Source organism: Adiantum capillus-veneris, chromosome 20 (genome assembly GCF_014529385.1).
Source record: "Adiantum capillus-veneris isolate H3 chromosome 20, ASM1452938v2, whole genome shotgun sequence".
NCBI classification, from domain to species: domain Eukaryota; kingdom Viridiplantae; phylum Streptophyta; class Polypodiopsida; order Polypodiales; family Pteridaceae; genus Adiantum; species Adiantum capillus-veneris.
The window spans coordinates 134,917,277-134,939,746 of NC_140950.1; the positions used below are offsets into that span (position 1 = coordinate 134,917,277).

General features: G+C 43.9%; 1 protein-coding gene across 5 annotated transcripts in view; it reads right to left on the reverse strand.

Annotated features, from left to right (window-relative positions):
- Positions 1–17,049, reverse strand: part of LOC147433285 (RING/FYVE/PHD zinc finger superfamily protein) — a 79,514-nt gene extending 62,465 nt beyond the window's left edge. Inside the window, exons 1-5 of one of the 5 annotated variants that reach the window (XM_086492890.1) lie at positions 16,808–17,049; positions 16,533–16,670; positions 15,898–16,439; positions 15,408–15,493; positions 15,141–15,287 (exon numbers count right to left, since the gene is read on the reverse strand). In XM_086492890.1, the coding sequence (XP_086349016.1) occupies positions 15,141–15,287; positions 15,408–15,493; positions 15,898–16,186 (522 nt within the window). In that variant the 5' untranslated portion in view covers positions 16,187–16,439; positions 16,533–16,670; positions 16,808–17,049. Of the gene's footprint in view, positions 1–15,140; positions 15,288–15,407; positions 15,494–15,897; positions 16,440–16,532 lie in introns of all 5 variants that reach the window. The other 4 variants (XM_086492891.1, XM_086492889.1, XM_086492893.1 and 1 more) reach the window with 4 other exon arrangements.
- Between the last annotated feature and the right edge of the window lie 5,421 nt (positions 17,050–22,470).

Below are 22,470 nucleotides of genomic sequence, written 5' to 3' on the forward strand. Positions count from 1 at the left end.
TGTTGTACTTCATCTCCTGTGCGAGAGCAATCGCTACCGCCTTGTTGAGATCGATTGGATCGAAGACTTCTACATTCGTCTAACCCAAAAAGGAATGCCTCTTTGCGCTCATCATCCGACTTGCGTCTAGCTGCAAAACACGATTAGAAAAAGACATAACTGGCATACCATTTTGCTTGAGAGCGCGCTTATCGTCCTTCAATCGTGCGAGGTACTGAGGTGGCATAAACCGCGCCTTGAGCTTGTCTTGGAAATCAGCCCAATTGAAGGAAAGAGGCGTGAATTCGTCGGCTTCCTCTAGGTGCGCGGCTAACTGTGCCTCTTGCCATGCGTGGTGCCAATTGATGGCATCACCGGCAAGGTACATAGCTGCCGTCAAAACCTTGCTATTTCCTGTCTCCTTAGTTGTCACAAAATAAGCGTTAAATTGATGCAACCAAGAATGAATAACCGTAGCATCCATCTTTGCGCCACTTGAGAAACTACCAACATCTTTGACTGGTTCAGACTTCAGGCAAGAACTTGTCGAACCAATTCTTAAGTGCGTAGGTCTCTTTGAACCTCACGATCAGCCTCCAAGGCCGCTCGTCTTGCTTCGGCTTCCTCCTTTCTTTGTGCTTTTCTTTCTTTTCGTGCATCGCGCTCGCGTTCCAAAGCAATGCAAGACGCTTCATGTTGTGCCAACACAACGCGATTCGCTTCTTGTTGTGCCAACGCAACTCGAGTCGCTGGCCGCTTCTTGTTGTTGTGCCAACGCATCTCGATTCGCTTCTTGTAGTTGTGTCATCATGTCCATCATCAACTTGACCATCGTCTCCATAGGATTTGATACAATTCGTGGCATAGATGGAGAAGGGGGAGGATCGGAAAAACCTCCTGCTGGGAAAAATTCTTCGTCGCCTCTCTCATGCTCATCACCTATATGCAAAGTATCCATTCCGCTTCGGGTGATGACCATGCACTATGATCTTTGGTTCTTAAGTTCACGAGGAACTTGGGTTCTTGAGGGTCTTGGGTTCTTGAGTTCTTGAGGGTCTTGAGGTCTTGAGGTTCTTGAGGTTCTTGAGGACTTCTTTCGCTTGCAGTCTGTGTTTGAGAAGGATCTTCTCTTCACCCGAGTCCTGCTCTTTTCTGCGGGCGCACCCCTTGGCAACCTTGCGCTCACACCAAGGTTGCTTTTTCCCACCTCACGTTGATTGGGCGGCCGCTAAGTGCACGGTCCGCTCTCAATGAGTGAAAAGAGGCACAAGGGGAGGTTGGACAAGCCCTTCTTTCCTAGGATTCCTGTCACTCTTCAAAAACACGATTAGGAATCGACACGCCCAAGTGAACTTGGGTTCGTGCGACCGCAACAAGCAAAAAAATTATTGTGATTCTTGTGGTTCTTTCCTTGAGTGCTACAGAACACTGCCAAAGCTCAGACACCAATGTAAGGTGCAGCGGAATGAATGTTGTTCTTTCTCACGATGAGTGCTCTGAACTGTGCTCAAGGTTCCTTTTGTTCTTATGGAAGGGAGAGCCTTCCATTCTTAATGAGAGAGTCCAATGATCACAAACAAAGTGAACGGACACTGTGCGTACGAGTGTATGAGACTGAGAGATAGAGAGAGAAGAGAATATGACACCAGAAACGTTGTAAAACCCGCCTCCGAAGCATAGTCACAAGGGATGCATTCCGGGACGGGGGAACGGGGGACGGGGGACGGGGCTGAAATGGATTTTTAGTGTAAAAAAGAGAGCGGGATGGCAAGTGGGGACGGAAAAGTGGGGACGGGAAGCCCGAAAAAGGGCGTCCCCTGTTACTATGCTCCGAAGGCCCCACTCTCATTGGCGAGAGTGGTCTACTATTGATTGCACAAACTCATACAAGTGGATGACTGTGGACTGATGCAATCCTAGGCTATGTCGAGGTCGACGCAATCCTAGACTGTGGACTGATGCAATCCTAGGCTATGTCGAGGTCGACGACGAGGATGACGAGATCGACACTACGGCTGAAAACTGATGCAAGTTAACTGCTGTCCAAAAACACTACTGGCTGAAATCTGATGCAAAACTGCTGTTGTCCCAAAAACGCTAATGGCTGAAAATGATCGGAACCAAAAACGCTGATTTGGGCGGGTCTCTGCTGGCTGAAATCTGCTGGTTCTTAGGCTGTCAAGGGCTGAAATTCTGTTGATGCTTTATCTGCTAAAAACGCCATGCATAAGGGGGGCGATTTGGGGTTCTGGAAACGCTAGGGGCTGAGGTTGTCTGGCGATGGTTGCTTGATGAAAACGCTAGGGCTGAGAGGGACTTGCTTGGAGGGAAAACGCCATGGGCTGAAATCGCCAAGGGTTGGTCTTGTTGAGAAGTGTCTCCAGAGGGCCTGTTGCACGTAAATGCCTGATGCTCTCCTTCTTCTTCTACCAAATAGTGCTAGCCTAGGTTTGCGTATATACAAACGTACTCAATTTGCCCTATTTACTTTCCAACAAAAGTCACTTAAAGATAATAAGTGAAAAATGTCAAAAATAGGGAAAATAGGCTAAATGCACTTGAAAATTCCCCTGAAGGATTTTGATGGATTCTGATGGGAATGCTTATGATCATGATGTGTGCAACCAGAGGATATGCATCTATACTAAGTGCCTCGGCATGCACGGTCTACGAACAGACTCACAAAAGTGCCAGAACACTTCTAAATCTAGACTGACTGAACCCTTGTCGTGTTGTAGCTTGTCCACGGACACATAGGGTTGAATGTGTCACGTGACAATTACACCTGCTAAACAGACAGAAGCCATAAAGTGTCTGTTGCACCAGATATCCAGCCAAGCTGAATTCGGGGTTCCATTTGGAATAGACTATGCTAAACCAAAAGCTTCAACGTAAAGATTCACAATATGAGGAGTATCTGCTAGGTCCTCCTCCTCCAGCCACTTCGCCAATGCAGGATAGTTCTTGAATTTAACCAAGAACCGCCTCGTCGCTTTACCCCTAATCTTTCTTTCTTTATGTGCCAATATCTGTTCTGGAACAAGGATCTCCTGGTTTTCCTCCACTTAAGGTTGCTCATCAGGCTCCCCATCTTCGGGCACATCGCCTTTAAAAGGCTTCAAGAGACTCACATGAAAAGCATTGTGAATCGTCCAAGTATCGGGCAACTTCAGATGGAAGGAGACATCATTTATCTTTTCGGAGATCTGGAAAGGTCCGTAGTATCGCATACTAAGCTTTGGAAAAAGCCTCTCCTTTCCCTTTTTCTTTTTGAGGCGTGCCTTCTCAAAACATAAGAGCACCCAATCGTTTCTCCTTCAATTTCAAATCGCGACGATGGCGATCTGCTGCCTTTTTCTATCTTTCTTGAGATTTCTGCAAAGCCTCGCGGACCTTGGTAAAAGCCGTGTCCAAGTCACGCGTGTACTCATCGACTTCAAAAGTCTTATCTTTCGTGCTTAGGAAAGTTGGAACCTTCGTAGCACCTTCAATAATCTCAAATGGCACCTTCCCCATCGAAGAGTGTATCGTGTTATTATAGGCAAATTCCACCAAAGGTAAATACTTTTCCCATTGAGTCTTCTGATCCGAGATGTAAGACTTCAATAAATCTAGTACCACTGAATTGGCAATCTCACATTGCCCGTCAGTCTGCGGATGGAAAGATGACAAGAACTGCAACCGCGTGCCAATGTTCTCCCAAATAGCCTTCCAAAACAAACTCATGAATCTGGGGTCCCTGTCGCAGACAATCGTCTCGGGCATGCCATGTAATCTGAAGATCTGGGCCACAAACAGTCTGGCTAAGTGATCCGGCTTGACTGTTTTCTTCACTGGAATGAAATGAGCTTGCTTGCTAAATCTGTCAATAACAGTCCAGATACCATCGTGACCACTCTGTGTTCTCAGGAGATCAAAAATGAAATCCATTGCAATACTTTCCCAGGGGCGGGTGGGTACGGGCAAAGGTTGTAACAATCCCTGTGCTTTATGCCTATCAAACTTGACCTTCTGGCGTACCAAGCAACTGCGCACAAACTCTTCCACGTCCTTTTCGAGTCTCGGCCAAAAGAAGTATCTCTCTACCCCTTTCAAGGTAGTAGCAATGCCGCGGTGACCCGTAAAAGGTGGACAGTGACATTCAACCTTTTCTCTCAACGGCTGTGTAACGCACAACATGGTTTTCTTCATCAAGTAGCCATCCCGAATGGAATATCCCGCTACTGTCTCCCCATCCCGTATCCATGTGAAAATGTCTGCAAAATCTGTATCTGTGGCATACTGATCGACCATATCCTCGAAGCTCCTATGATGTATCGCGGAAACAGCCAGAACCAACGGCTTCCAGGAAAAGCATCTGCCACCAAATTCTTTTGTCCCTGCACATGGACAATCTGAAAGTGAAACTGTGACAAGATGTTTGCCCACCGCATCTGCTTTCCCAATAGCTGCTTCTGTGACAAGAAGTAGTGAAGACAGTAAAATCCGCTCCGAGTAGGTAATGCCGCCACTGAGTAAGAGCATGGATAATCGCCAAAAGCTCTTTCTCATAAATCTGTGCTGTCAATTCTAGCCTTGAAAATAAGCGGCTTTCGTAGGCAATGACATGGCCTTCTTGCATTAAGACCGCACCCAAACAACGACCCGAGCATCACAATATACTTCAAATGACTTTTGCAAGTCCGGCAAAGTCAAAACTGGTCCTGTAGTTAATTCCTCTTTCAATGTCTGAAAGGCAGTCACCTCTGTGGGTCCCCACGAGAAAGGGACTCCTTTCTGCGTCAACAAATGCAAAGGGGAAGCAACCTCTACAAACCTTCTAATGAACCGCCTGTAGTACGAACACAAGCCCAAGAAGCTTCTAACTTCATGGACATTCTTCAAATCGGGCCAATCATGGATAGTCTCTATCTTGGCCGGGTCCATCTACACTCTCGATGTCAAGACAATATGTCCCAAAAAGTGTATCTTTGGTAGGAAAAATTCACTTTTCTTCGCATTAATCACCAACTTGTGATCTTGTAATGCCTGAAAGACCTGAAGCAGATGTTCTCTATGTTCTGCCTCATCCTTGGAGAAAACAATGATGTTGTCAAAGAAAGTGCCAACAAATAGTCTATACTCTCGAAAAATCCTGTCCATCATCCGGTTAAATGTTGCAAGAGCATTGGTTAGGCCAAAAGGCATCACCAAAAACTCAAATAATCCAAAAGTCGTCCGAAATCTTCGCATGACCAAGAAGGATACATTGGACGCATATCGCGAGAGATTCTGGAGCTCTTTTCTACCAGCCTCTTCGTTTAAGAAGATCTCGTTCAAAGAACAGATTGAGCGGTTTACCTTGGGACTTCCTACAGAGATCCGAGATCACTGCTTAGAGCAAAAGTCAGATTCCATTCAAAAACTGATGAGTCGTGCGAAACGGGATTTTGCCATTCACTCAAGCAGTTTAACCTACCCCACAGATGAAATCATGACACAAAGGACCGAACAGACTTCGAACAATGAAAGTAGATAGAGGAAGAGCAACCGAGAAACGAAAGAAAAGGATGCACGACCCAAACTCACTCCTTGAGAGAGAGCTCTTTACATCAAAGAGGGAAAGTGCTTTGTATGCGGAGAAACTAGGCACATCTCCGTGAAGTGCCCTAAGAAGGCACCAAAAGAACAAAATGACAAGGATGAAGACAAGCTAGAGGGTTCGAAAGCAACTGAGGAACGTGGACGAAAAGGCAAGATGAAAGCAGGACTAATTCTAGATTGCATGGGTACTGACCCAAGCACGATTGATTAGAGTACAGAACTTTGTCGAGCTTGGGGCAAAGTGAAAGACCAAGAAGCCCCGACCTTCTTTGATGGAGAAGCCAAGGCCAACTTCATTTCACCTGAATTGGCGGCGCGGCTCGAGATCACACCTGATCGAATGGAACCACTAGCAGAGGCAGTTCTAGCGGCACCCGGTAGGGACGTAGCCATTACACCTGTCATTGGCAAACTTCGGTTGCATTGTCAGGGGTATTTGGGGCATGAGGACTTCTACATAATGCCCTTGGAAGGTTGTGATGTCCTCTTGGGAATTCCCTAGTACCATAAGAACAACGTCGTGGTCGACTATCGGGCGAGAAAAGTGACTTTGACTACAGATAAGCGCATAACCATTGTACTTGATGTAAAACTTAAGGGCGAGTGTGTCCCTATTGTATCTCCTTCGGCCGTTTCAAAATTAATGAAACTAGTTGGGCACCTATACCCATTTACATGTCTTGCAAGATTACTAGTTTCTTAGCTATTCAAATAGTTCACCACTATCTAGTTACTTTACTATGAGGCCCTTGGCACTCTAGGGTGATGGCATTAACACTCCACCTAGTCAAACTCTTTTTATAAACAAGGTTTATCTTTAGGATCCCTTATGCATGTCATCTATGTGGACCTTGGCTACTGGGCCTTGCCATAATCGTAGGCATTTGCCTATCCTAGGTCCCTTGACTTGACATGAATCCACCCTTGGAGAAGAGTTTTCATGCTTAAAAAAATTTGGACGATTTCTTATTAAGAATATCAATGTCTTCCTCTCATTCTTTTAAGTGGCACCTTCTTTGGGTGTATCTTTACACTTCACAAGTACTATCCAGTCTATTTGTTTACTCGATCTTCTTGAGAGAGTTGAATGATGAGAATAGGACAAATATATTTGAACTTGATAAAGAACGCCAAGATTTTCTTCACACTCATGCCGATTGCTTTTTAAAGGGCCTGCCAGGCGAGTTAGCACCCGCCCATCCTGAGGATCATACTATTGATCTGATACCTGGAAGCACACCACCGAACCGGCCACCTTACCGTGTGAGCCGAGCCGAGAACGAAGAGATTATGAACCAAGTGAAAGACCTCTTGGAAAAGGGTCTTGTCCAGCCTAGTACTTCACCGTACTACTCTCCAGTGTTGCTGGTTTTGAAGAAAGACAGATCTTGGAGAATGTGCATCGATTATAGAGCTCTCAACAAAATCACCATCAAGAACAAATTTCCGATTCCTAGGATCGATGATATACTTGACCGACTACAGGGATCCTCGTGTTTTAGCAGGATCGATTTGAAGAGTGGATATCATCAGATCCGAATCGCGCCGGGAGATGTCTACAAGATTCAATAGAAGCGTGGACCACCAAGTTCGAGCATTTCCCTTGAAGTAAGAGGTAGCCCTCCGAATCTTGGAGTGCTCTGAGTGACGCCCTCCAGAGAAAGCTATGTCAAACTGCTGAATGAAATATATATACCTTCATAAATTCAGAATAGTTTGAACTCACGAATTATAAGAGGGAATAAAGCACTCAAAAAACTATAAAAGCAAGGGACACACGAAAAGAAAAGAAAAACAAAAACAAACAAACAAACTAACTAAATCACTTTGTTTGCTACGAAACAAAATTAGATAAAACAGAACATTATTAACTTAAAAATGTTTTTAGAAAAGGCATGTGTAAAATAAGTTGACGCAACTTACTTGGCTTAAAACAAGTACTCAACTTTAAGCAAAAAAAAAAAGAATAAGACATCTTAAAACTGAATGAAAGCCAAGGCCTTCGAAGCATCTCGATATCCAAAAAACGTGTCAAATTTAATTGACTGTCCACCTTCCTTAAACTCTCGGACTTTCTTGCTTTTATCTTCCAGAAAGTCATACTGGTTGGCTTTATAAAAATTCTTCTTCTTTGCATAAAAGCTGTTGTCGTCAGAGTTTGAACTATCCGAAGACGAGTCCTCTGTAGAACTGTCAACAATTGGGCGAGATTTAGACTTCTTTGCCTTTTTCTTGCCCTTTGCGAAGCTTTGCTTTTTGCTTCGCTTTTTGCCTTTTCTGTCTTCTCAGAGGAGCTAGAAGAAGGAGAAGAAGAAGAAGAACTGTGTACTCCTTCAAATCAAACACGCTTCTTCTGCTTTCTTGCCGATGCAAATGTAGACTGACGACCCAAATAACCCGAGAAGTCAATTCCTTTCTTCTACTTTTTGTCGAGCTTTTCTGATTTGTTCTGCGCGTCAAAAAGCTGAGAAATTCGTGTATCAACACCTCTTCTAATTCTTGCTCTGTATACATCCTTGGAGTAGGAGGTTTCTTGAGTGCCGGTTTGAGCGGTGATTCTATGGTTTGCCGCCACTGTGAGTGCACCTCGTCGAAGGAGGTCTGGCTCTTAAATTTTGCAAATTTCGCGTCCTTCGCAAAATTTAGCATCATCTCAGAGGAGCTAGAAGACCTCGAAGAAGAAGGAGAAGAAGAAGAATTGTGTACTCCTTCAAATCAAACACGCTTCTTCTGCTTTCTTGCCGATGCAAATGTAGACTGACGACCCAAATAACCCGAGAAGTCAGTTCCTTTCTTCTGCTTTGTGTCGAGCTTTTCTGCTTTGTTCTGCGCGTCAAAAAGCTGAGAAATTCGTGTATCAACACCTCTTCTAATTCTTGCTCTGTATACATCCTTGGAGTAGGAGGTTTCTTGAGTGCCGGTTTGAGCGGTGCTTCTATGGTTTGCCGCCACTGTGAGTGCACCTCGTCGAAGGAGGTCTGGCTCTTAATTTTGCAAATTTCGGGTCCTTCGCAAAATTTAGCATCATCTTTGTTGCATCGTCGATCAATCGTCGACGCTCCATCTCTTCGAGCTCTGCCTGAGTAGGCCGAGGCAAGGCGTAGTACTCGCGTGAATCTTCGTCATGATCTCTTCCCGCATCTCCAGATGCAGAGGAAGTCGGTTGATCTCTGTCTGAAGCCATAAGTGCTGCATAAAAAGGATCGGATTTCCCGGTAGAAGAAAAATCAACCGTGCTCTGATACCACTGTTACAGACTTGGATACTCCAAGTCAAGATTCTACCGCGACACGACAAGAATTCACTTCAAAACAGTTCACAGTTCACAATTGATTCGACACTGGCCCGGCGGAGTTCCGTGCCTAGAGATATTGGCCCCAAAGACTAGCGCCCCTTTCGGTATTCCTTTTGTATTTATCTGCAACTCAAAGTACAAGGGATGGGAGGCTCTCACTCTAAGACTCTACGTCCCGATGCTTTGAGAAGTGGGAGGCCTGCCCACACTTATAAAGAGATTACAAGGGATGCCAAAAGCAGAGCCACAAAAGCTGAAAACTCAAAAGCCTTTTAAAATAAAGCAAAAAGGGCTCTCTCTCTCTCTCTCTCTCTCTCTCTCTCTCTCTCTCTCTCTCTCTCTCTCTCTCTAGCAAATTGCATAGCCAAAGAGCAACCCAAAATCTGCCAACAATTTCCGTACGCAATTCTGCCACGTCAGCTGTACGGTTTCCGTGATCTGCGCCGCAAAACACAGGCCTGTCAATACGGTGCAACCACGTCATCATTTCAGCAAGGTTCTCCGCGGGACTGTTCATGCCAAAGGGAGGGTGTGTGTGTGTATTGGGCAGCCACATCACCAGTTTGTGACAATTCACGTTTAATGATTATTGCTACACCTCGATGGACCTTCGGCAACACAAGCATGTAAATTAGGTCTAGGGGAACGCACCGGTTCAAGTTCGAGGTTAAATGCATCACCAGTTTGTAAGATATGGTGGGAACAGTGCTAGAAACCCTATTAGTGCACATTGCACTTAATGGATGGCACTTCACTTACAAGAAAGTAGATGGACACTACAACTTGAGGTGGCTTACTCCTATAAATAGACCATTTAAACCTCTCGCTTCCTCATAATATACGGGCGCCTATAACAAGAAGACGTCGCTAGCGTTCTACATAGGATCGCACTCACCTACATCTCTTGCATTTTCAGCCCTGCTCTCCCGATCTGTGTTTTTGGCACATACATTGGCAGCCCACTGTTACCAAACATATGTGGTAGTGATGTGTGTGAACACACTTAGGACGGGTATTTTTTCCCTCACTAGGAAGTCTTTTCCCCCATGCATTGTATATACGCCCATCATTGTATTTTTTCCCTCACTAGGAAGTCTTTTCCCCCATGCATTGTATATACGTCCATCATTCTAGGGCTAACTTATCTTTCCATTGTGCACTAAGCAATATAGTCTCTCTGTTGTGTGCCTTGAGCTTCTTCATCTTCTCCAAGCTATGTGTTTCCCTACAACCCTATTTCCAACAATTGGTATCAGAGCAGGTTGCATCCTCCTATCAACGTCGCCAACACCCGCCTGCTCCCTTTCTCCGATTTGGGTGAGCTTTGGTGAGTGTCAACAGGTCGCCATATCCTTCGGGCAAGCTCGTAGAGCCTGGTCCGCACAAAATTTTGATTCGAGCTCATCTTGGCCTCCGTTTCCTCTACAGGCAGTACTATGCAGGCAATTTTGTCCTTTTGTGCAAAATTTCCATTAGTGCAATTTTCTACAGAACAAGTCCCTTACAGTCTTCTTTGGGTTGTGCTATATAGCACATGCTAGTCCTACTTCGTTTTTCCTCTTTTCGGGCAGTTTTCACATCAAGTGCAGTCACTCGCCATGCCTGACAACAACACACACGTTTTCAAGATGTTTGTTGCTAACGATAAACTGGACGGGGATAACTATCCAATGTGGGCTTACATGATGCAACATATTCTTGTGTCAAAGGGCGTTTGGAATGTTGTGCAAGGCATTGATGTAAGACTGCCTTCTGTAGATACAGGCTCTGTTGAGGATGTTGCAAATTTTGGTCACAAGATTGTTGTTGTTAGAGCTGTTTTGTCTACGGCTGAGCAGTCTCATTGAGATGTTATCGATACGCAAGCTCATGCATTAATTGCATTATCTGTGAAGCCTACTATTACTCCTCACATTCGTTCAGCTAAATCTGCAAAACAGGCTTGGCATATTCTGGCTGGTCTTTGTGCAAGTCGCAATAAGGTCAAAATCGCATTACTGTGTAAAGAGTTGGAGTCCAAGATTATGCATGAGGAAGATTGTCACGTGGCACATCTAACCCTATGTGCACATGGACAAGCTACTTCATGACATGGGTTCAGTTGAGTTCAATCAGCCTAGATTAGGAAGTGATCTGGCACTTTTGTGAGTCTGTTCGCAGACCATGCATGTCCAAACACTTAGATTAGATGCATATCCTCTGGTTGCACACAGCATGATCATCAAATTTCCATTAGAACCCATCAGGAGCATTTTTATAGTGCATAGATCTATTTTCCCTATTTTAGCCAATTTTCACTTATTATTTTAAGTGACTTTTGTTGGGAACTAGGTAGGGCAATTTGACTATGAATATGTATAAGAAAACCCAGTGCTAGCACTTTCTGGCAGAAGAGGCAACAGGAACCGTGTGTTCAACAAGCACCTTCTCAGCAAGACTTGCCAACAGCAGACCTAGCATTTTTGCAACAGCAGAAACCTAGCGTTTTCCCCCTACAGCAGCCCCTAGCGTTTTTGCATGGCAGATCAGCCTCGGCGACAACAAGACACAGCAGATCAGACCTAGCGTTAGCAAATTCAAACAGCAAAGCCATAGCGTTTTTGCAGATTGAGACCAGATTAGCCTTAGCGTTTTTTATCAGCAAGAGGCCTAGCGTTTTGCAGATCTTTCACGACAGAACCGATACAAGCATCAGCATTTTCAGTTTTCAGCATCAAGACTCCGCAGAAGAACCACAAACCTCGCAGATCTTACCTTTCCGCAGCAGATCCTCGCCGCACGGTAAGATCTAGCGTAGTTTGCAGTTTCAGCCCGCGAAACGCAGATTTCAACATCTGCGTTTTCAGCGCATCGTCGTTGCATCGTCGCCATCGACATCATCACCGACATAGAGTCAGAATTCAGCAGATAAAGATTTGCAAATTTCAGCCACTAGCGTTTTCAGATTTCAGCCCGTCTCGTCGTCGTCCTCATCGTCGTCGACATCGTAGGCAAGTCCATTGCATTGTAGAGATTTGTGCAATCAATAGTAGACCACTCTCGCCATAGAGAGGAGCCTTCGGAGGGTTTGACAACATTCTGGTGTCGTATTCTTCTCTCTCTGTCTCTCAATCTCATGCACCTTCATTCACAGTGTTCACCACTTTGTTTGTGTCCATTGCACTCTCTCACTAAAGGAACGGAAGGCTCTCCCTTCCGTAAGTAAAAGAAACCCTTGAGCACAGTTCGGAGCACTCATCTTGAGCAAAGTTCAACATTTGCTTCCATTGCACCTTACATTGGTATCAGAGCTTTGGAAGTGTTATGTACCACTCAAGGAAAGAACCACGATAATTTTTTTTCTTGTTGCGGTCGCACGTAACCCAAGACCTCTTGTGCATGTCGTCGTGTTTTTGAAGAGTGACAGGAAACCCAAGAAAGAAGGGCTTGTCCAGCCTCCCCATGTGCCTCTTTTCACTCATTCAGAGCGGACCGTGCACTTGGCGGCCGGCCAATCGACGTGAGGTGGGAAAAAGCAACCTTGGTGTGAGCGCAAGGCCGCCAAGGGGTGCGCCCGCGGAAAAGAGAAGAGCTCGGGTGAAGAGAAGATCCTTCTCTAACATAGATTGCAAGCTAAAGAAGAACCTCAAAAACCTCAAGACCCTCAAGAACTCAAGAACCCAAGACCCACAAGAACCCAAGTTCCTCGTGAACTTAAGAACCCAAGACTTCAGTGTATGGTCATCACCCGAAGCGGAATGGATACTTTGCATGAAGGTGATGAGCATGAAGAAGGTGAAGAAGAATTTTCCCCACCAGGAGGTTTTTCTGACCCTCCCCCTTCCCTATCTATGCCACGGATTGCACCAACTCCTATGGAGGCTTTGTTCAAGTCGATGATGGACATGATGGCACAACAACAAGAAGCGAATCGCGTTGCGATGGCACAACTACAAAGAAAAGCAGAACGACAGGAAGCCGTAGAGCGTGAACACCAAAACAGACAAGAAACCTTGGATTGCAAAGCGCGCATGGCGGCCGAGGAATGAAAAGAAAGAAAAGCAGAAAGAAAGGCAGCTATTGAGCGTGAGCGTGAGCAAGCGCGCTTGGCGGCCGAAGAAAGACGAGCGGCCTTGGAGGTGTGACAATTTTTTAATGTTAGTTCATAGCTTTTAAGAAACTTATTTTTGGCGAAGGCTTTTCAGAGCGCTAATTTTTGGATCTATTGCTTTTCAAGCCCAGTGCCTTTTTAAGGGTGCCTTGAGAGGCTAGTCTACAAATGAAGCGTATGGTTACACATCACAGAGCTAGCCCTCCAACAGTTGTACTCTCTATAATTATCAATATGAAGTAGTATCAAAAGGGGTCTTTGGAGCAAGTGCATCTACAAGTGGAACTCTGCTGCTTCATGTCAACTCTTCTTGTCAAGTGTATAATTTTATATTTAACGTCGCAGAGCGGTTACATGTCACAGAGCAGTTACCTCTTACAGTTGTACTCTGTAATTATGGATATAAAAGAAGTACCAAAAGGGGCACCATTTTTGGGAGCCAGTGCATCTACAAGTGAAACTATGCCACTTCGTGTCGACTCTTCTTGTGTTTTACAGTTCAAGTATTAAAGTTGCTTTCAATTCTATTTGTGTGTTGGGTGTCCAAGCCAGTTACAAGAAAGAGGGGAGATAAAGAGAAGAAGAGAAGAGAAGGTTTTAACGTCCTCGGAACAATCCCAAGAGAGTGAAAGCGAACTCTACAACACTCAAAACCACAAATGAGTGACTACCCACAAAGGACGGTAGGGCAATCACAAAAAAAAAAAGGGGGAAAAGAACAAATGCAGGTATTCTCATGTGGCAGATGGAAGTTGAGGTGTCTACAAAATCAGAGGTGAGCCTTCTGTCATCACCACACCTTCTGTGGCCTCTTCTGACAAGATGGGTACCCAACCCTCTACCAGCCCACCAAATAGGGCACATGCATGACCAATCAGGCAGAGGGAGATATGTCTACCTCACGTATAGCCTAGCACATTGATAAAACAATTCCTAACTCCCTAATCTGTTACTAGGAGATACCGGATCCACCACCGGACACGAGGTAAACTCTAGGAGGCACATTTAAAATAATAGTGGCCAAATGGACCAAAGCCCTATAGGCTAGAAAGCAAATGCAAAGCTAAAATATATCTACAACCATGCAATGCATGGACATGAGGAGGCTCTCAAAGTTACACTCGAAAGTATTATTTACAGACAAACCATTACATGCAAATAAAGATATGCTTCTCTTGGAGAGGGGATTTTGATTACAGGTCCTCACGTCACTAGAGCAAGAGGTATGATATGAGGACCTATAGATGCCCCACGTGAAAAGCCAAAGGCCAAACAAATGAAACGCCAAGGGGTCAAAGGTACTCAAAAAGGCTAAGCTAGTACCTATATAAAGACTCCTTCGAGGGCATGTATGGAGGAAAAATTGAGCATCAATTTTTGGGCCATCTCTCTCTTTGAGCATTTGTGAAGACAACCAAGACTTTAAGCTTTCCTAAAGACTACGAAGGCTTGAGCACTTGTGAAGATCAAGAAGGCCTTGAGCACTTGTGACAACAACTGGCAATGTTTTGCAATATACAAGAAATACCCTACAGGGGCGCTCGTCTTGAGGGCCAACTCTTCTAGGGAAGGAACTTTGCCTTCCTATGTCTCTTGTATTTGTTTTCTCCCTCTCTCTCTCTCTCTCTCTTTTCAAGTAGAAGTGTCTGCTATAGTGATTCACCGTCTGTTCTTAACGTACAAAAAGGTTTCACTATGTATAGCATGTACACAGGTAGGGTGGCATTGTACACGTAGTAATAATACCTTCATTCCTGCTATACAGCCAAGGCAGACAAATTTGGACAGAAGATTTCCATACTTGGGCACCCTAACAATCCTTTCATAACCCCATGCAACACTCTATAGAACGTTCGGACCTGCTAATCACCATCACAATTACCTCTAGTTCTGCCTTTTAGCTCTGCAGTCCACTGCCTATCCAGGACATTGAAACACTGTTTTGAGTTTAATCATGTACACTCTACAAAGCAAATTTCATAATCAATGATCCTAACTCAGAATAGACTAGATGGCATGTTGGTTGATTGCACCCAATCATGGCTCGTTACTTGCACGAGTGTCCTACTAACAGATTAATTTGTATCAGCCATGCTCAGAAACCTGAAATCTTCGGAAGGACGCCTTAAGCATCAAGTACTGAGATCATAGTATCATGCAGTTTTTTAGGTGCAGAAAACAAAAAGGACTCACCAGTTGAACGACGATATATATTACTGCATGGTCTCGTATTACCAGAAGTTGAAACTTCAACCGCAACCACCATCGATCTGCTGGCACATTTGCTCGAAGGTTGAACAACGTCCTACACTCTGTACAATGTGCAAATGCAAATCCCTCCTGAAGCGAAGAAGTACTCAAAGTTTCTTATACAATCAGAACAAGCCAGTTAACCAAGAATACTATCCTTGTGTGTAAATAATGAAAGGCAATGACACTACTAAGCCCAGACCACAGTACCTTTGCAGCCCTCCAATGATCTAGGCAAGACCTATGGACAAACTTTTGGGTTCCTCTGCACTGGCATGGGGAAATCAAGTCATCACCTACAAAAAAGGATCATCAAGAATGAGATTTATCCTCCACTATGAGCGTAAGCAAATTGACACTTTCCCTAGGCACCATGAATCATCTTATATGGCATGGGAAAAGTCTTCTCTCCGTTTCAACACCAGGCGTGCAAAGTAAATTCAACAAAATTGAATGTCCCGTTCACAGACAATTAAATCAAGATAACTTTGTCTATGATGTCCCTGTAATATTAAAAATCCCAGTCCAGCTACTGCTCTGAGCTTGCATTGTTTTTTACATCCTAGAAAAATCTGTGAATGAAGCATGTAACATGATCTTCTCCTGCAATCAGGGCTCAAATTTAACAGCTAACCAGCAGACATGCATAAGTTACTAAAAACAGCTTTGTCAATGAGAGGGAATCAAAGAATTACCATACCGCCAACATCAAGGCAGATCCGACACTGCTGCTGCTGGTCCATGGTAGCAACATCAATCTCAGCCTCTTCCCCACCATGACGGTACTTTAAGGTCTCCAACAGTGAGATGCAATCATCTGAATGTGAAGCGCCCCTTTCACAAGAGCTGAACTTACCTACTTCATTTGCACTCTCACTTTCTTGGTGCCTTGACAAGAAAGGTTCCCTCTCAGGCTCATCAGCTCCTTCAACCGAACTCTCTTCTACTTCTTGGTGAATTTCAGTCATCTCATTACCAGAAAAAAACATTTGGCAATGCTGTTATAATTAGAACATCCATAAAGCTGGATCTCGCTCTTCACCAACCTTCATTGCCTGGCCAGCGTAATGTCAAATTGGAGATACGTGAGATGGTAACTGAAGGGGCACATGGACCTGGGAAGCAGAAGCCTGATCTTCTTTTATGGACTAAACCTTCTAATTGTATGAAGTTGGACTGTTAGAACACAGCTCATCATAAAGTTTACACAGCCCAATTGTTTGACCACCCTCTGTCAATCATCTACCACCATTCATCAGTCAAGAAGATAAAACTTAATTAGTATTCAAAAATAAATGGCCATTGATCATTACATATTCTATGCCATATTCTTACAAAATATTTCGACAATGTGGGTATGAATATTCTCCAGACTTTCAAGCTTCAGCCTTTCAGCAAGCCCATTGAGACCGAGACGTGCAATATCAAGATCAGATATCATGAGCGATCCAAGAAGGAAGTGACCTCCATTACCTAGCAGACCATGAAACTTCTGAAGTTTTTGTCATAGCGAAATCTATGATAAAACCTAAACCATGAAATCTATCATGACCACTCATAAAACCAAACTGTCAAAATTCATGAGAGGTCCTAGAAGCAAGCCTGCTTACGGGTAAGAGATCCATTAAACACAATCTCTCTCTCTCTCTCTCTCTCTCTCTCTCTCTCTCTCTCAGGAGGCTAGATCCGAACTGCCGCAATAATCCATCTCGTCAGACGCATTCTTCACTCAAATTTGGTAACTCTGGCACCGTTGGAACGCGAGCTCAGGAGAGACAATCACTGTGTATGTGTGTGTGTGGTGTGTGTATACAGCAACAAGTGTCAAGACCTCAGAGTTACGAGGGAGAGTCAATTTTAGTTCACACTTTACCTTTAGGAATACCCTTATTTATCTCTTCCTCGATAGGTTAGTAATAAAACCTTCAAATTTACTCAATTTACCTCTACTACGGTTTGCCAAGTCTTTCACAAAAAGTTCTTTTCGAGCATTGGTACCCTCCTCATGTAGGCAGACAAATTATTGTTTCAAGAGAGACGGGACCAAATTGTCGGTCAAGGACGAAATTTAATCCATAGGCGCGTGGAAACAAGAAGACGGATGTCAAGCACCTTCTCGACCTTCTAAGACAATCTCTAATCGAGGAAATCAAATCTAAGTGTTCTATGCACTAGTGAAAGCAACCCAACCTACGATGCTCATACTATTCGAAACTAGGTCAAATGCATTCGAAATGTCATGAAACTCACAGGATACACTCTCCTTATCACGAGATCAATACCCTGTGGACTATGACTTGGTATCTAACCTCAAACTACCTCGTGTGACAATCGCGTATAAAGACAAGCAACAATATACAGGTCACCATTTTCTGTTGTGCATGGTCCTAATGTGTAACTCTACTCACCCCGAACCCATAGGTGCAAAGAAATCACCGAACGAACACCTAGTTTGCAAGAAAACTCACCCGGAAGCTCGTAGGAGCTCACTTCGCGACGTCGTCGGAATCGTACAAACTTGACGTTGGATGGAAGCCCTTGCTGTTGCTAACATGTTGACGGTGCCGCTTTTGCAATGGACCTTCGTAGAGTGCATAGGGAAGAGAAGAAATCGCTCTCGCTCTCTCTCTCTCTCTCTCTCTCTCTCAGTCAGACACAATGCACAGTAAACTACGAAGGAAAGGACACTCATCCTTCGTTTCCCCTCCATGGAAGCGAAGGACTTCTTGAAGAAGAAACCGACTCTAAAGAAGACATGCATCTTTCTTGGAGATGACCTCACCCTCTCGCAGATTGCTCATATACAAGACGTAATGCCGGAAATTAGAGCAGCAAGGGAGAAAGGGAAGATTTCTTTTTACAGGGATGGAAGGGTGGTGATAGGAAGGGTGGTGATATTGGAGTGATGCTCCGCATGACGGTGCGAGACATATGGGACCATACTAAAGATGGCAGCCTGGAATTGTAATGGGTCACTCCGTCTTGATGTAGGTGCCTTTGAGGATAGTTTCAATGGGAGAGACATCATTTTCTACTCCCTTGGGCAATCCATGCCATAGGTGAGCGGATATAGATGGGAGACAGCCTGCAGACAGGAGACCTGATCAGAGCATCGAGGACGGGGCTCAAGGGGAGTGGCAGTTTTATTCAGGGAGGAGTTGCAGCCATTGATATATATAGCACGTAAGGATGAACAAGCCAGGTACATGTGGGTGAGGCTAAGGTTAGAGACAGGCAGATACCTCTACATTGCTATTTGTTACTTTCCTCCTAGTATGTCAGTATATGCATCACCTAGAGGACAGTCCCCCTTTGCTATTTTGGATAATGACATATGGGAGTTTTCCAAGGATGGTGACATTATCATACTAGGGGACTTCAATGCTAGGATTGCCCATCACCAGACAATATTTTTATGATACTTCTGAGGAGATGCTTTGTGAGATCGAGGGAAGATAGACATGCTCATAACCACCCAACCTGCCTATATATAGGCCCCTGGCCCTCTGGCTCTTAGCTATATATAGCCCCTGCATTGCATGTGTATCCGTAGGTCCTTGGCCAGGGCCGTGCCCTCCTAGTCCTACCCTTGGCCTGACATTACTCCCCCCTTGGAGAAGCGTTTTCGTCCTCGAAAACAAAAAGTGGGAGTATCTTCATAAGAACACTAATGTTTTTCACAATGGCATCCTTCATGGATCCAGCAGTTTGTTTGACCGAAACACGGTTCGTAGGAGGTCCAATGAAATCAAGAATAACATCTTGATTTTGCACATTGTTGTCCATTTGCAACCATCTTGTGTTACCGGCTCTTGTCTAATCATAGTGTGTAGACTGCATTTAGCGCACAAGAGCATGCTAAACGAGTTATAACAACAAAGAGGTACCCGAAAGAGAACCTCTTTTCACTTTCTATGAAAGTAACTTGCTGACATAACTCATCAGCCAAGTTTAAGTCCTTGACTTGTTTGCAAATTTCATTAGTAAACAACCCCACCATAACTCGTGTTCAGGGTTGAGAACCTAACTTATACAACATGAAGAGACTATACCTAATCGCAAACATGCTTTAATTTATGGTAAGCAAACTCCAAGTAGAGCATTTAATAGTAGAGCAATGAAAGCTTACTGATTGGATTGATTGTGCTAACGTACGCACTTTGCATTTAATAGTAGAGCAATGAAAGCTTACTGATTGATTGTGCTAACGTACGCACTTTGCATATCCTTTAGCACAAGATTACACTTTGTACTCTGCCTATCCCCTTGGATAACGGACAGTACTGAGATATTTTTCCCACGTTTACATACAGTCTTCCTAGATGACTGGTAAACAGGTGTCATAATAACTAATATCTAATTCTCCTAAATGATTTTCTCATGTTAAACTAATCATTTAATATGGGGAAGTACCAGGGGACAAAAAGCTAGATTACTGGTAAGGCTAGCAGACTGGTCACAGTAGGGATCCAAAGGAGGGAAAATAGGGATCCAAAGGGGGGCCATCTACTCTGCAGAAGAGCAATGTGCAAGCAATGGGCTTCAAAGACCTAAGGTTCAGCCCATTGAGACTTCCAAAATGCTAAGGTTCCAAAATTCAAAGGTTAAGTCTAATGGTCAATGCTTAGGAGAATTGGATGCTTTGTAAGTGTACAAAAAGTCTTTGCAAGCTCCTAAAGAAGGAGGAGGCGAGCCCTTTTAGTAAGGGATGAGAGAGAAACACACACACACCCTGGGGGATTCACCATGGAAAACTTACCGCACCACGTAAGTGCAAGGGAGGGGTTTTTTTTTACAAGTTACATAAGTAGATAAGTTAGGGGCAGGCCCCCAATAATTTAGCTCCCAAACTTAAAAATAGGGGGGGGGGGGAGGCGTTAGGGGAGGGAAGTGAGAAAAGGGAAAAATGAGAGGAATGTTTTATGTTTCAAAATCATGGCTTTCCAAAAGAGTCTTCCCTAGAACTTGTCAGTCAATAGCTGCAAAGATACATGCAAGAACTAACAGTGCTTTGTACCAATTGCTTATTTTGTGAATATAGTTTATTTGTTGCGAGATGAAAGCTATAAAGAGTTTGTATATATGCAAATTTACACGGAGAACCTAACACAACTTTATAACCATGTTTATTGATTAATTTAGATGGATCAAAATTGGATGAGTAGCCAGAGTGAAGGTTGATCGAGCACATAGTTTGAAAGTCAAACTAAGACACATTGATATATCTAGTTATAAATAGAAGTGGTTCCTTAGTACCTTGCTAGTCACTATGCTACACAGTATTTGACTAAGTTTACTCAGTTAGATTATGTGAGACCTAATTTTTTAATGTAAGATAGGGGTATGATAGTTTTCTTCATTGATTGCCGTATAAGCATAAAAAGGGGGTTCATATTGCCTAATATGAATCGTATATAGGGGTTTTATCAAAGTTGTCCGCTCGCAGGTGGCCTCCTGTTTTGTATATAGAGTGAATCCCCCAGAACACACACACTCACTCATGCAAGCCCCTTTACACAAAGGGCATAGTGGACACATGTCAGGTCCCTAGCACAATTGCCCACAAGGTGCATTCAAATCCTATTGGATGGCCATAGAGGTGGACCAATGAGAATTAGGCTAGAGTAAATCATTTAAAAACACTTGATAAAAGAAAAAATAAGAATTAAGCTCTCTAGAAGACTATTGGCCAGTCTCCCAAGGGGTCCAATTAGCATTCGTAGCCCAATGGCTTGCCTGATTCCTATTGGCCAAAAGACAAAGGGGTCCAATGAGAGTTTAATTGCATTATTTAATTACCTAAAGATCTCACAAAAGGGGAAAGGGGGACACATGTCAGAAGGTTATCACTTATGCTTCTTAATTATCATTGGCTAGGCTTTGCAGGGTCCAATAGGGTGTCAGCATGAGTAAAAAGCATGTGTCGACCAAGAGAGAGGGGGTTGATTTTGTCAAGGCATTATCACACACGCACTCACACAATCTCATGTGTGAAGCAAGAAGACTCTCTCTCCTTCTGAAGCTTTAATGGAAAGCTCATCATCTACTCCAAGCTTGTGAGAAGGGAGGCCTACTCCAACAACTCTTGGCTTTGTGATGCAAATCCAACCAAGAGCCAAGCTTCAATGCATGCTCATCTCCTCTACCATGCTAATTACTAAGCTATGCTAAGCTTTTATGAGTGATTATGTGAGGAGATATACTTCTTTCTAGTAAGAATACTCCTTCTTCCTCTCAATCTAGTCTCATACCCCGCTAGCTCTCACCATCTTCGAAGGTGTGTGAGGTCTTGTGAGCCAAGCTTCCATCTTCATTGCACCAGCAAATTATTGAAGGAACACAAAGTATTGTATGGTAAATTGTCTCCTTTGATGGGGAAAACCTTTAAAACAAATCCTTTTGGAGGGGGGACCAGCTCCATGTAAATCCGGTCCTCAACTGTTGTCAATAGCTTAATTTGTTTCTCTTTTGAAGTATTGTTCATGCCTATCTAACTAGGTGTTATGCTTTTTGTTGCTCTCTCCATCCAAGCACTCTTGCTATGCTCATTAGGAATCTATTCTAATTAAATGCTCACTATGTTTTTGCTATTTTCCGTTACACACAAGTTACTAGGCCATTAAATGTTACATTGGTATCAGAGCACAAGGTTTCTCTTTTCTTGTTCAAGAAGGGAATTCCTCAAGCTAGCTATAAATGGTTGGTATTATTAATTGAAATTGAGTAAGTAGAATAGGGATTTTTCAGCCTTGCAGTGCGCCTGTTCGTGCAGATAACGGGGCATCACCGCAAGAGCTATGGTCTTAATAGTGGAGTCCTATGGGGCTTGCCTACGGCTTAACCACTATTGAGCTATTAGAAGTTTGATAGGAGCCAATACTCTTTTGGTGTTGAAAGACCCTCTCTTCTATTCCTTGCAATTAATGATATTCGAGCCACGGGTACAGTAGCTTGAGTGATTTTCTAAAGGGGTAAAGAGGAGCAGCAACTAGGGCTTGAAGTGCCAAAGTACACCTAAAAATATTACATCTAAAAAATTGTTTGAATGGCTGACAATAGTAAAGAGAGTGAAATTAATGTTGATAGCTTTGATTTTGCTAATGAGCAGGCTACTAATGATGCCCCTATGCTTGTTAACTACCTTGTTTCTAGGCTTCAACAAGCCATGGGCAATCCATCCCTCCAAAGTGAAGTGCAACGACAGCTACGTGCTCATGGTATTCTCCAAACTCCCCACCATGACGAGAGAGTACCTAGGAAGCCTCCTTGCGAG